This window comes from Carcharodon carcharias (assembly GCF_017639515.1).
Source record: "Carcharodon carcharias isolate sCarCar2 chromosome 39 unlocalized genomic scaffold, sCarCar2.pri SUPER_39_unloc_7, whole genome shotgun sequence".
In the NCBI taxonomy this organism is placed as follows: Eukaryota; Metazoa; Chordata; class Chondrichthyes; order Lamniformes; family Lamnidae; genus Carcharodon; species Carcharodon carcharias.
The window spans coordinates 302,825-315,000 of record NW_024470846.1 but is presented as its reverse complement, the minus strand read 5'-3'; the positions used below and the strand labels follow the sequence as shown (position 1 = coordinate 315,000).

Genomic DNA, 12,176 nt, shown 5'->3' with positions numbered 1-12,176 from the left:
GGTGTAGGTGCACCCACAGTGCTGTTAGGGAGGGAGTTCCAGGATTTTGTCCCTGTGGTGTAGGTACACCCACAGTGCTGTTAGGGAGGGTATTCCAGGATTTTGTCCCTGTGGTGTATGTACACCCAGTGCTGTAGGGGGAGTTCCAGGATTTTGTCCCTGTGGTGTAGGTACACCCACAGTGCTTGTAGGGAGGGAGTTCCAGTATTTTGTCCCTGTGGTGTAGGTGCACCCACAGTGCTGTTAGGGAGGGAGTTCCAGGATTTTGTCCCTGTGGTGTAGGTACACCCACAGTGCTGTTAGGGAGGGTATTCCAGGATTTTGTCCCTGTGGTGTATGTACACCCACAGTGCTGTTAGGGAGGGAGTTCCAGGATTTTGTCCCTGTGGTGTAGGTACACCCACAATGCTGTTAGGGAGGGAGTTCCAGTATTTTGTCCCTGTGGTGTAGGTGCACCCACAGTGCTGTTAGGGAGGGAGTTCCAGGATTTTGTCCCTGTGGTGTAGGTACACCCACAGTGCTGTTAGGGAGGGTATTCCAGGATTTTGTCCCTGTGGTGTATGTACACCCACAGTGCTGTTAGGGAGGGAGTTCCAGGATTTTGTCCTTGTGCTGTAGGTACACACACTGTGCTGTTAGGGAGGGAGTTCCAGGATTTTGACCCAGTTATAGTGAAGGAAAGGCGATATATTTCCAAGTCAGGATGGTGAGTAGCTTGGAGGGGAACTTCCAGGTGGTGATGTTCCCATCAATCTGCTGCCCTTGTCCTTCTAGATGGTGGTGGTCGTAGGCTTGGAAGGTGCTGTCGAAGGAGCCTTGGTGAGTTGCTGCAGTGCATCGTGTAGATGGCACACACACTGCTGCTACTGTGCATCGGTTTTGGAAGGAGTGAATGTTTGTGGATGTGGTGCCGATCAAGCGGGGCTGCTTTGTCCTGGATGGTGTTGAGCTTCTTGAGTGTTGTGGGAGCTGCACTCACCCAGGCGAGTGGGGAGTATCCCATCACACTCCTGACTTATGCCTTGTAGATGGTGAATAGACTTTTTGGAGTCAGGAGGTGAGTTACTCTCCGCAGGATTCCCAGCCTCTGACCTGCTCTTGTAGCCACAGTATGTATATGGTTGGTCCCAGTTCAGTTTCTGGTCAATGGTAACTCCCCAGGATGTTGATAGTGGGGGATTCAGTGAGGGTAATGCCATTGAACATCAAGGGGTGATGGTTAGATTCTCTCTTGTTGGAGATGGTCATTGCCTGGCACTCGTGTGGTGCTATTTTTCAGCCCAAGCCTGGATATTTTCCAAGTCTTGCTGCACTTGGACATGGGCTGCTCCAGTCATTTCCTCCCTCTGCCTTCCCATCTTTCTGATATTGTTCACAACACCCGCAAAATTAACACAATAGCTACTAGTTTTAGCATCGCGCCAAGTGACAGCTTCCTCCTGCTTTCTGTAATCAGTTTGCAAGCTGTATCTTGTTCTCAAAAATTCGTTTGTAGTCTAAAATAAGGAAAAGGAGTTTCAGACTCCCGGCCCAGTTCTGACAGTCAAATGGATCATCGCCAACCTGTACCATCATTTACTCATTTATTCCATAAGCGTTAACAAACTTGTCTAAAAGCCAGTCAATGTAGGTCTTTAAAGTTACAGTTGCCCTAGTATATGCATGATTTTGGGTGAGATATTCCCGGCTTTCTACTCCCCATTGAGGGAAACAGTTCTTTCTGGCATAACGTCTAATATTAAGAGTATCCTCCTGGGTTCTAGACTTTTTAAACAATTTTTCTTCAACCTCAAAGTGTTCTTTCACCATTTTAGCCGCCTTGATCACTTTAACTAGACTCCACGTCATTGTTAATAGCGAAGTTCACGAAGTCTAGAGTATGCAACTTAATATCGTAAAATAAACCTCTTGGCATAGCCCACCATGAAATAGTTTCCCTTACTGATACGAGAGCTGGGAGTTTTGATGTTCTTTCATGGGACCCAAATTTCTCTGGCAATGCCAACATTGGCTGACTGTCCCAAATTGGCGTTGAGGATGTGGCACCTTCTAGACACGCTACCGTCTAGCTCTTGTTGGGATGGCTCACATGATGACGTGAGGAAGAGAGCCCCACGTTTATTTCGCTTTTGTGAAAACGAGGGACCAGTGATGTAGAGGCACGTCAGAGCGGTGTGTTGCTGAAGTGGTGGTGGTAGCTCCCATGTGCCTGCTGCACTTGACCCCATGGTTGATAGATTTCATGGATTATACGCAAAGGAGACTTGGAGAGAGACGCTGCAGATTATTTTGTAGACTGTTTATGCAGTGAATTTCAATGTGGTGCCTGTCAACACTTATGACACCAAATTTATTTTTAATTCATTCATTGGATAGACTAGCATATCTAATCTTGTAGATATTTTTAACAGTCAACCACATTACTGTGGGTGTTGAGTCACATTCCAGGTCAGGCCTAAAAGATATTTAGTGTTGGGTTTTTGCAACAATCTATTCGTCATAATTCCAGATTTTTATTGAGTTCAAATTGCTCCATCAGCCATGGTGGGATTCGAACCCAGACCCCCAGTGTATATTAGGAATACAAGACAAGTGACAATACCTCTACGCCACAACCACCTCCCTGGGGGTTGCTGGAGCTGCACTCATTAAGGCAAATGGTGGGTAGTCCATCACATTGCTGAATGCTGCCTTGTTCTTGATAGAATATAGCCCAGGTAATGGGGGGAGTGGGGAGGGGGGGTTGGTGGTGAGGAGGGGATTGGGGGGGGGGGTGAGGGGAGGGGGTGCTTAAATGCCCCAGCGAGTCAAGCAGGCGTCTGAAAACAGAGATATGGCACAGCAGAGTGTGGATGATGAAAAGGACTCATTCTGCAGTGTGACCACACCGGGATGGGTCTCTTGCATGTGGGAAGGCCAGTGGTCAGTTTGTGAGTGGCGCTTTGTAATTTTCAATATAGAAAAACCTGCTTAAGCCACATGGTTCCACTGAACACCTTTGGTCTGTCCGCAAGCATGACCCAGACCTTCCCTGTCGCTTGCCATTTCAACACCCCACCCTGCTCTCTTGCCCACAGGTCCGTCCTTGGCTTGCTGCATTGTTCCAGTGAAGCCCAACACAAACTGGAGGAACAACACCTCATCTTCCGACGAGGCACTTTACAGCCTTCCGGACTGAATATTGAGTTCAACAACTTTAGATCGTGAACTCTCTCCTCCATCCCCACCCCCTTTCCGATCCCCACCTTTTTACCCCCATTTTTCAACATTCATTTTTTATCCATTTATTTTTATACATGCTTGTAATATTTAAATCATTTATTCATTGTTTTATCCCCCTTTCTATCCCCCCATTTGACCCATTTCCGATCCCATTTTCACTACCGCCTCCACCCCCTACCTGAACCCCCCCCCACAGGGGCCATCTGTAACTTGTTCATGTTGTTCTTTCGCACACTGCTTACCCCTGTCCTGCTACTATCACGTTCTGCCTTCTTACCTTTGCCACTAACAGCACCTCTTCTTCCTTTTAGCCCTTACCACTACCATTATCAGGCCCTTTGTCCTTGCGTCCATGCCCCCCTTGTCAATCTCTCCTTTGTCCCCAGCTACCACGGCCCCCTCTCCAGCTCCAACAGCTACCAGCATTCCCTAGCCCCACCCCATCCCACTTAAACAGTATAAATCCCATCCCATTTTTACATCGCTGTAGCTCTGAAGAAGGGGGCTTACCAACTGGTAACGTCGACTCTGTTTCTGTCTCTCCACAGCTGCTGTCAGACCTGCTGTGTTTCCCTAGTATTTCCTGCTTTGGTTCCTCTATACTATATTCACTTGAGCTGCCTGAGTGGTTACAGAACAGCAGAGCGCTGGCATTACTATTCGATTATGGCAGTCTGCCTGAACTATAAGTTTGCTGTCGCAAACTGACTATCCATTTTATACCCAGAGCAAGGCTAGGACCCAGGCAGAGTATGACCCCGGCTTTGCTCTGATTTGCTTAGCCAAGGTTTCATTTAACTCACTCCAGAATTCCCAGCTAGGTTGTTGGCTGGTGGCTCTCAATATGGCTTGAGATCCATTGACAGTAAACTTATCATTTGATTTATTTTATCCAGGTCCAATCTTTGGACTGCATTTGACAGCAACATCGACACCCCATGTAAGTATCTAAATTTATTTACTATCAATTTAACAGCAGTGTAGCAGTTTTACATACCTCCTGTAAATGCCATCAATTTCTTTGTATGCCCTATGTATTACTAGGCAAGCAGTCATGTGAGCATCACTACTGAACAAGAACCACAGAGAATGTCTTTAGTTATATCGATTCGGAGCAAAGTGACATGATAATGGGCTGTTCTGGTGGTTAGAGATGTGGGAATGGATGGGGCTCAGACAAACGCTAAATAGGATGGATAGTCAGTTTGCGACAGCAAGAGTAGTGAAACCTTATAGTTCAGGCAGACTGCCATAATCGAATAGTAATGCCAGCACTCTGCTGTTCAAGAACTGCTCAGGCAGTTCATGTGAATATAGAACGAATGACGAGGGTAGACAAAAAGCAATAGCGGTTTGGCGGGTCAATTCAATTCGCTGAAATTTAATTACAAATATTATAACTGATGATTTAACGATGGGAGTTTTGACTTTTACACAGGATAGCAGTGTGAAAATGGGAATTTATTCCCGCTTTGCAAAATCATTCTCCCTAAAACAACAGCGCATCTTTCATATAATAAATGGAAACTTATGCACGTGAAGTGAATATTTAAACGTCAAAAAGGAATTCATCATGTGGTTGCTTGAAACCGGCCACTGTAAAAACAAAAAATCCCACCACTAGAACAAAACAGGGTAAGAAATAGGAAGAGGAGCAGGCCATTTAGCCCCTCAAACAACTCCGCCATTCAATAAGATCATGGCTGATCTTGTGTTTCGAATTCCACATTCCCATCTAACCCCGATAACGTTCGATTATCTTGCCTAACATGAATCTATCTACCTCTGCCTTGAAAACATTCAATGACCCCAACTCCAGCACCTTCTGAAGCAGAGAGTTCCAAAGTCACACAACCCTCTGAGAGAGAAAAAAATTCTCCTTATCTCCGTCCTAAAAGGGCGACACCTAATTTTAAATCAGTGCCCCCGCTAGTCCTGGACTCACCCACAAAAGGAAACATCCTTTCCATGTCCAACCTGTCAAGGTTGTTCAGGATCTTATATACATCAATCAAATCACCCCTCACTCTTCTAAACTCCAGTGGGAACAAGCCCAGTCTGTCCAACCTTTCCTTAGAAGACAACCCCACTCATTCCAGGTATCAATCTAGTAAACCTCCCCTGAACCGCCTCCAAGGCATTTACATCCTTCCTTAAGTAAGGAGATTAAAACTGCACACAGTATTCGAGGTGTGGTCTCATCAATGACCCTGTATAACTGAAGCTTCACATCCTTACTCTTATGGTCAAGTTCTCTGGTTAAAAACAAATATATTCCATTAGTCTTCTTAATTATTTGCTGCACCTGCCTACTAACTTTTTGTGACTCATGTACTGGAACACCCAGATCCCTCTGCACCTCAAGATTGTACAGTTGTTCTCTATTAAAGTAATACTCTGTTTTTTTTTAATTCTTCCTGTCAAAGTGAACAACTTCACATTTTCCCACCTTATACTCCATCTGACATATTTTTGCCCTCTCACTCAACCTGTCTATACCTGCCCACAACCTCTGTATGTCTTCCTCGCAACATACGTTCCTACCTCTCTTTGTGCCACCCTTCGCTGCCCTCATGTAAGTCATTGATACAAGCAGGAGGGCTAGCATGCCTCCACAAGGGGAATTCGGCAATGAAGCAGAAGGAACTGGTAGAAATACATAGGAGAGTGAAGTGAGAAGATGTGTTTGGAGAGTTGGCAGGTATAAGCAAACAAAAGGTTACTGTAGCTGTCAACAATACAGGGCAGACTTTAACTCTGAGCGAAAGCATAAAATGGGTGATACCACTTGTGACACGTAGTTCAGGTTATACTCTGGGTTTAATAAGGGGAGACTAAGCCGACATGGACAAAATAGCAGTATTGCTAACAAAACATGAAATTACACCCAATGTAACAATTTAACAAAGTACAGAATGCACTAGAGGCTAAGGACAATAGATGTCCGACCTAAAATAACTTGTTCGGGTTAGCTAAAGTAAAAGAATTGGTAAAATTGAAAGATATGTCCTGATGTGTTTCATAACCTTGAATAGTTAACCAGTGACACTGGCCGGTTTCCATTCCAAACGCCTGCCATTGCTCTTTAACTAATTAACCTGACTCTTCCATTTGTTCTGCAGCATAGGTGTCCGGCGTGATAAAAAAACATGTTTCACACTAGGAAATCTGTGCCTTCTGCTCTAAACTAACTGCTAATCTCTTCCTACGCAGACGGAGAGAATAATCGCCGTTCCTTCAGATTCTCACGAGTAAGTTTGTTCATGTTCAATCATTTTTTTCCTGGCGAGCCGGACTTCTCTCTACCGCTTCCCTATTCAGGTTAGTCTCTTATGCCCTTGGAGAGTGGTTCTGACCTCTAGGGGGACATTCCACTCCTCTTCTATCTCTCCATGCAGAATATTCAAAACGCTTCCTTAAAATGACCAATCCACAAATTAAGGGTCTGACAAGTAGTGTAAAAACAGCGCATTGGAAGACTGATTTGTCCAGACATTATTGGAGGAAGTTCAGGAGATGCTACAAAGAGATTCATCTTTTACGCTGCATAGAATCGGGATCAGGGATTATAATGTGAACCATTTTTGGAGTAATGCTCCCCATCAAATCTCAAATTGGAAGTTACAGGTACTTATCCCTCTGCCTGTTTCAGGGAAATACCCCACGTCAGGATAGTCCTCATCACCTGCCACTTTCTTCATACAGGCAGAATATTAGGTTTGCAACGCTTAAAACTGTTGATAAATTATTCCAATGTGTAGGCTTCTCATCTGAGACACTCTCCTGCGGTCACCAAGGGTTATAGGTCAACAGGTTTCAAACTGAGATCAACGCGTACCACGTGTAACCAACCATAGTACACACACACACACACACACACACACACACACACAGACACATATTTGCAAACACATGCGGGCACACAATGATAGATACGCACACACTCTCACTCACGCACACACACACATTTCGCACGCACACACAGACTTACACACACACACACAGGCAAATACATACACATAAACACGCACACACACACATACATTCGCAAACACACACACGGGCACACACACACACAAACTGATACATGGACACACAATGATAGATACACACACACACTCACACACATTTCGCACACACATGCACTCACGCACACACACACATACACACACACACATTCTCAAGCACACACACACACAAAAGGATACACGGACACACAATGATAGATACACACATTCTCTCTCTCACACACACATACACACATTCGCAAACACAAACGGGCACACAGAGACACACACACAAACACACACGGACGCACAATGATAGATACGCACAAATTCTCTCACTTGCGCACAGACACACACAAACACACACACGGACACACAATGATAGACACACACACTCTGTCACGCACACACAGACACACACACACACACATTCGCAAACACACACACAGGCACACACACACACATACACACAAAGTGATACACGGACACAAAATGATAGATGCACATACTCTCACTCACACACAGACACACATTCGCAAACACACACGGGCACACAGAGACACACACAAACACACACATGGACGCACAATGATAGACACACACACCCTGTCACTCACACACACACACACATACACATTTGCAAACACACACATGGGCACACACACACACACACACACAAACTGATACACGGACACACAATGATAGATACACACACACTCTCACTCACACACACACACACATTCGCAAACACACACGGGCACACAGAGACACACACAAACACACACGGACACACAATGATAGATACACACAAACTCTCTCTCTCTCTCACACACACACACAGTCGCAAACACACACGGGCACACAGAGACACACACAAACACACGGACGCATAATGATAGATACGCACACATTCTCTCACTCGCGCACACACATACACACACATTTGGCACACACATACAGATATACACACACAGGCAAATACACACATACACACACATGCACACACAGACACACATTCGCAAACACACACACGGGCACACAGAGACACACACACAAACACACACGGACGCACAATGATAGATACGCACACATTCTCTCTTTTGCACACACACACACATTTAGCACACACATACAGATATACACACACACACATTTAGCACACACATACAGATATACACACACAGGCAAATACACACACATACACACACACACACACGCACACAGCCGTGCATGTTCTTGCACAGAGCTTTGATGTCTTTATTGATAATATTTTATAATCTCCAGGGTCAAGACCCCCGAATGAAAGAGGAGGAAGGAAGTGTCTACACTGCAAACCATAGCACTGAATTTCTGAACGACACGCAGTTCACGCCAAGAGGATCGCAAAAGAAGCCTTATTTTATAACATTCATGGAACAATGAGCTGGACGGTCAGGACTGACGCTGATGGTATCTGTGAAAGGCACGAATCGATGAACAGATCTTAAGACATTCTGTATGTGAATTCAGCCTCACAACTTGCCTCATGATGGTTCGATTGACCATCCTCCTCCGATGTTTTCTATCGTTGTGGTGAGCAGTGCAATAAATAGTGGCCGATGGTAAACATTTTTCGGGTGTTAAGGGAACATTGCAACAGACATCCAGCCTGAAGATAAATTTCCATGGCTTATGCCATCATGATGGGAGAGGGAACATCAAAAGCCATGAAATGACCTTGCTCAAAGCTCTGATGATGTCCTGATTCCCAAAGCCTCTATTAGTTGTTCAACGCTACCTGAAAAAAAATGTATTTTGATTAGTCATCCAGGTAAACGTGGGAAGCAAAGTAGTTTCAACCCAGAGGTGCATATGAGAATACAGGAGGCATATAATTATGACACAGCCGATGGTAAAGGCTAAGTTGTGCCAATCCCAGAGGGAAACTTGAAGCAATGGTTATAACCCATTTTTGTGATTTGTAATTTTGAGATGCAGGTTATGAATTCAGGAGGAATAAGACCACTGAGTCTGGTGGTTTTTATATAAAATTAATTTAACATTTATTAATTTAACAACAAATTAAACATATGCATATGGCTACAAATTACTCCTATAATAACTTTTTAACAAATCCCCAAATTAATCACCCCCAGGTGATCAAGGCAACAGCAACCCATAGACTTTAAATAGACACCAGGCGAAGCACATTTGACCTTAAGAATTCTAAATGAGGTTCCTTTGCAAGTTGGTTGGAGGCGTACAGGCGGGTTATGTCTTAAATGCCTCTGTCTTACACACATTAGCTCCTTTCTTTATATAGCTAGCTTTCCCTTTGAATATAAATGTTCCGTTGTATCACTAGGCCTTTTAAACTTCCAACAATAAAAACCCTTTTTATAGTACCAATGTTATTAGTAAGCTAATAAAATAAACACATCTTTTGGCTTCTTCTAGCTATGTGCAAGGTTTTACCCGCAGCCTGTGGCGGTTTATTCAACAAATGCAAGCAAACACATAACCTTACTGTCCTCCTTATTGTTCCCCCAATTAACATCTCAAAACTACTCTACATCAAAGCACCCAGCTGGCTTTAATGCAATTAAGACACACGTAGATACACATAGACACACACACACACACACACATAGACACATACACACACATAGACACATACATAGACACACACACACACATACACATACACACTTAGACATGCACATGCAGAAGCACATATAGACACACACACATAGACACACACACACACATAGGTACACACACACGCACATAGACACACATATAGACACACACACATACACACACACACATAGACACCCACACACACACATAGACACATACATAGATGCACACACACATGCACATACACACACACTTAGACACACACACACATACACACATTGACACACACACACACACACACATACAGACTCACATAGACACACATGCAAATAGACACACACACACACGCGCACATAGACACACACTTAGACACACACACACATACACACATAGACACACACACACATACAGACTCACATAGACACACGCACACATAGACACACACATAGACACACACACACACACATACATAGACACCCACACACACACACACATAGCCACCCACACACACACGTAGACACACACACACATAGACACACACACATACACACAAACACGCCCACACAGACCCTACTACAATTCCAGTCTAAAAATAATTTTCAATAACATTTTACACATTAATATCACTTCCTGACAATACAAACTCGGCCCATTCATTCTACAGGGCTGTTTGCATACACCTCCATAGTGACGCCTGTCTCTGCAACTTGTGTGTGTGTGTGTGTGAGACCCCCTTCTACCACAGCCGCCCATGGTCCTGTTCCTTCCAGACCCACTATTCCAATATTCCGCTGGGCGTACCCGCTTCTCCCCGCACTCACACGGAGCGCAGCGAACCCATTTGCTAAATCACACACTCACTCTTGAATCCCGCCGGCTGTTCTGGCAACATTACAATTTGAAGATGGTGACCCTCCTTTGCAAGTCTGCCCACCTCCCCACCTTCCCTCTTGGTGACGGCGACCCACCCTGACAACACTGCGACCCTCCAAATTCCCTGAGTCCTGCGTCCTGCACCAAGCCCCGACCCCCTTCCGTTGGCGATTGCACCTTCAGCCGATTGGGGTTGAGATCCTGAAACCCAATTGGCCCCAATGTACTGCCTTAAAGAGCCACTTCAAACCCAAGCTTCTTCAGGCTTCGGCTCCGTCTCCTTGCTTGGCACAATCTCATTTTTCCTTTAGTTCCCTAATGCATAAGAGGCAGTATAATAAAGATTGCTGTTCAGCACAGACTGGAAGGGCTGAATGGCCTGTTTTTCTGTGCTGTAGTGCTCTATGGTTCTAAATGTCCAGCCATTGCTAAAGCAGTTAATCAATAAATGCAATGGCATCAATCAACATTTTGCCTTCAAACCTAGGTTCATTGGCAATAAAGGTAAAAGGAATTGCTAAACCTTTATAATGCATTGCTAAAGCTTATATATCCAATTCTGAGACTCTCTCCAGACGTTGAGTGATACAGAGCTGATGTGTGATGAGGGTACCATAGTGGCGCATATCAGTTCCGTGCAGAGTATCATTGTGCTCCTCAGAGCAGGACACATTCTGGCGAGACTGAGTGGTGCTCTTCCAAATCCGTAGGTGGTCACATGGGAATCTCCGAATGAAACTTTCTTCTGCGCTACTCTTAGAGAGGATGGGAAAGACGGAGTGCGATAGGTAACTAAGGGGAGAGAAAGAGAGAGAGGGGGATGGAGAGACAGGCAGAGAGATAGAGATAGAGAGAAACAGAGATAGAGGGAGAGAAAGGCAAAGAGAGAGAGACAGAGGTGGAGAGAGAGACAGAGATAGAGGGAGAGAAAGACAAAGAGAGAGAGAGAGGTGGAGAGAGAGACAGAGATAGAGGGAGCGAAAGACAAAGAGAGAGAGGTGGGGAGAGAGACAGAGATAGAGGGAGAGAAAGGCAAAGAGAGAGAGAGGTGGAGAGAGAGAGACAGAGAGATAGAGAGAGAGAGATAAATGAAAAGAGAGAGACAGAGAGAGGGAGAGAGGTGGAGAGAGATAGAGACAGAGATAGATAGAGAGATAAATGAAAAGAGAGAGACAGAGAGAGAGGGAGATGAATGGAGGGAGAAAGGGAGAGAGAGATAAAGAGAGAGACAGAGATAGAGAGCGAGAAAGACAAAGAGAGAGAGAGGTGCAGAGAGAGACAGAGATGGAGAGAGAGAGTTAAAAGGAAAGAGAGAGAGAAAGAAAGAGTGAGAAAGATTCGAAAACACTTTGGCATCAGTGAAAACAGATATCTGCAGCTCTGGACCACGCTTCCAGATGTTCTATTCTTTGCAGTAATTATTTAGTAATCTATGCTATTGTCAGGTTGAATTCC

General features: G+C 44.8%; 1 protein-coding gene across 2 annotated transcripts in view; it reads left to right on the top strand.

The window, feature by feature from the left end:
- LOC121274994 (CXADR-like membrane protein) overlaps positions 1–9,664 on the top strand; it is a 31,467-nt gene extending 21,803 nt beyond the window's left edge. For both annotated transcript variants that reach the window (XM_041182390.1, XM_041182389.1), the window contains 3 exons: positions 4,119–4,162; positions 6,436–6,473; positions 8,514–9,664. In XM_041182390.1, the coding sequence (XP_041038324.1) occupies positions 4,119–4,162; positions 6,436–6,473; positions 8,514–8,651 (220 nt within the window). In that variant the 3' untranslated portion in view covers positions 8,652–9,664. The remainder of the gene's footprint in view (positions 1–4,118; positions 4,163–6,435; positions 6,474–8,513) is intronic.
- The last annotated feature ends 2,512 nt before the right edge of the window (positions 9,665–12,176 follow it).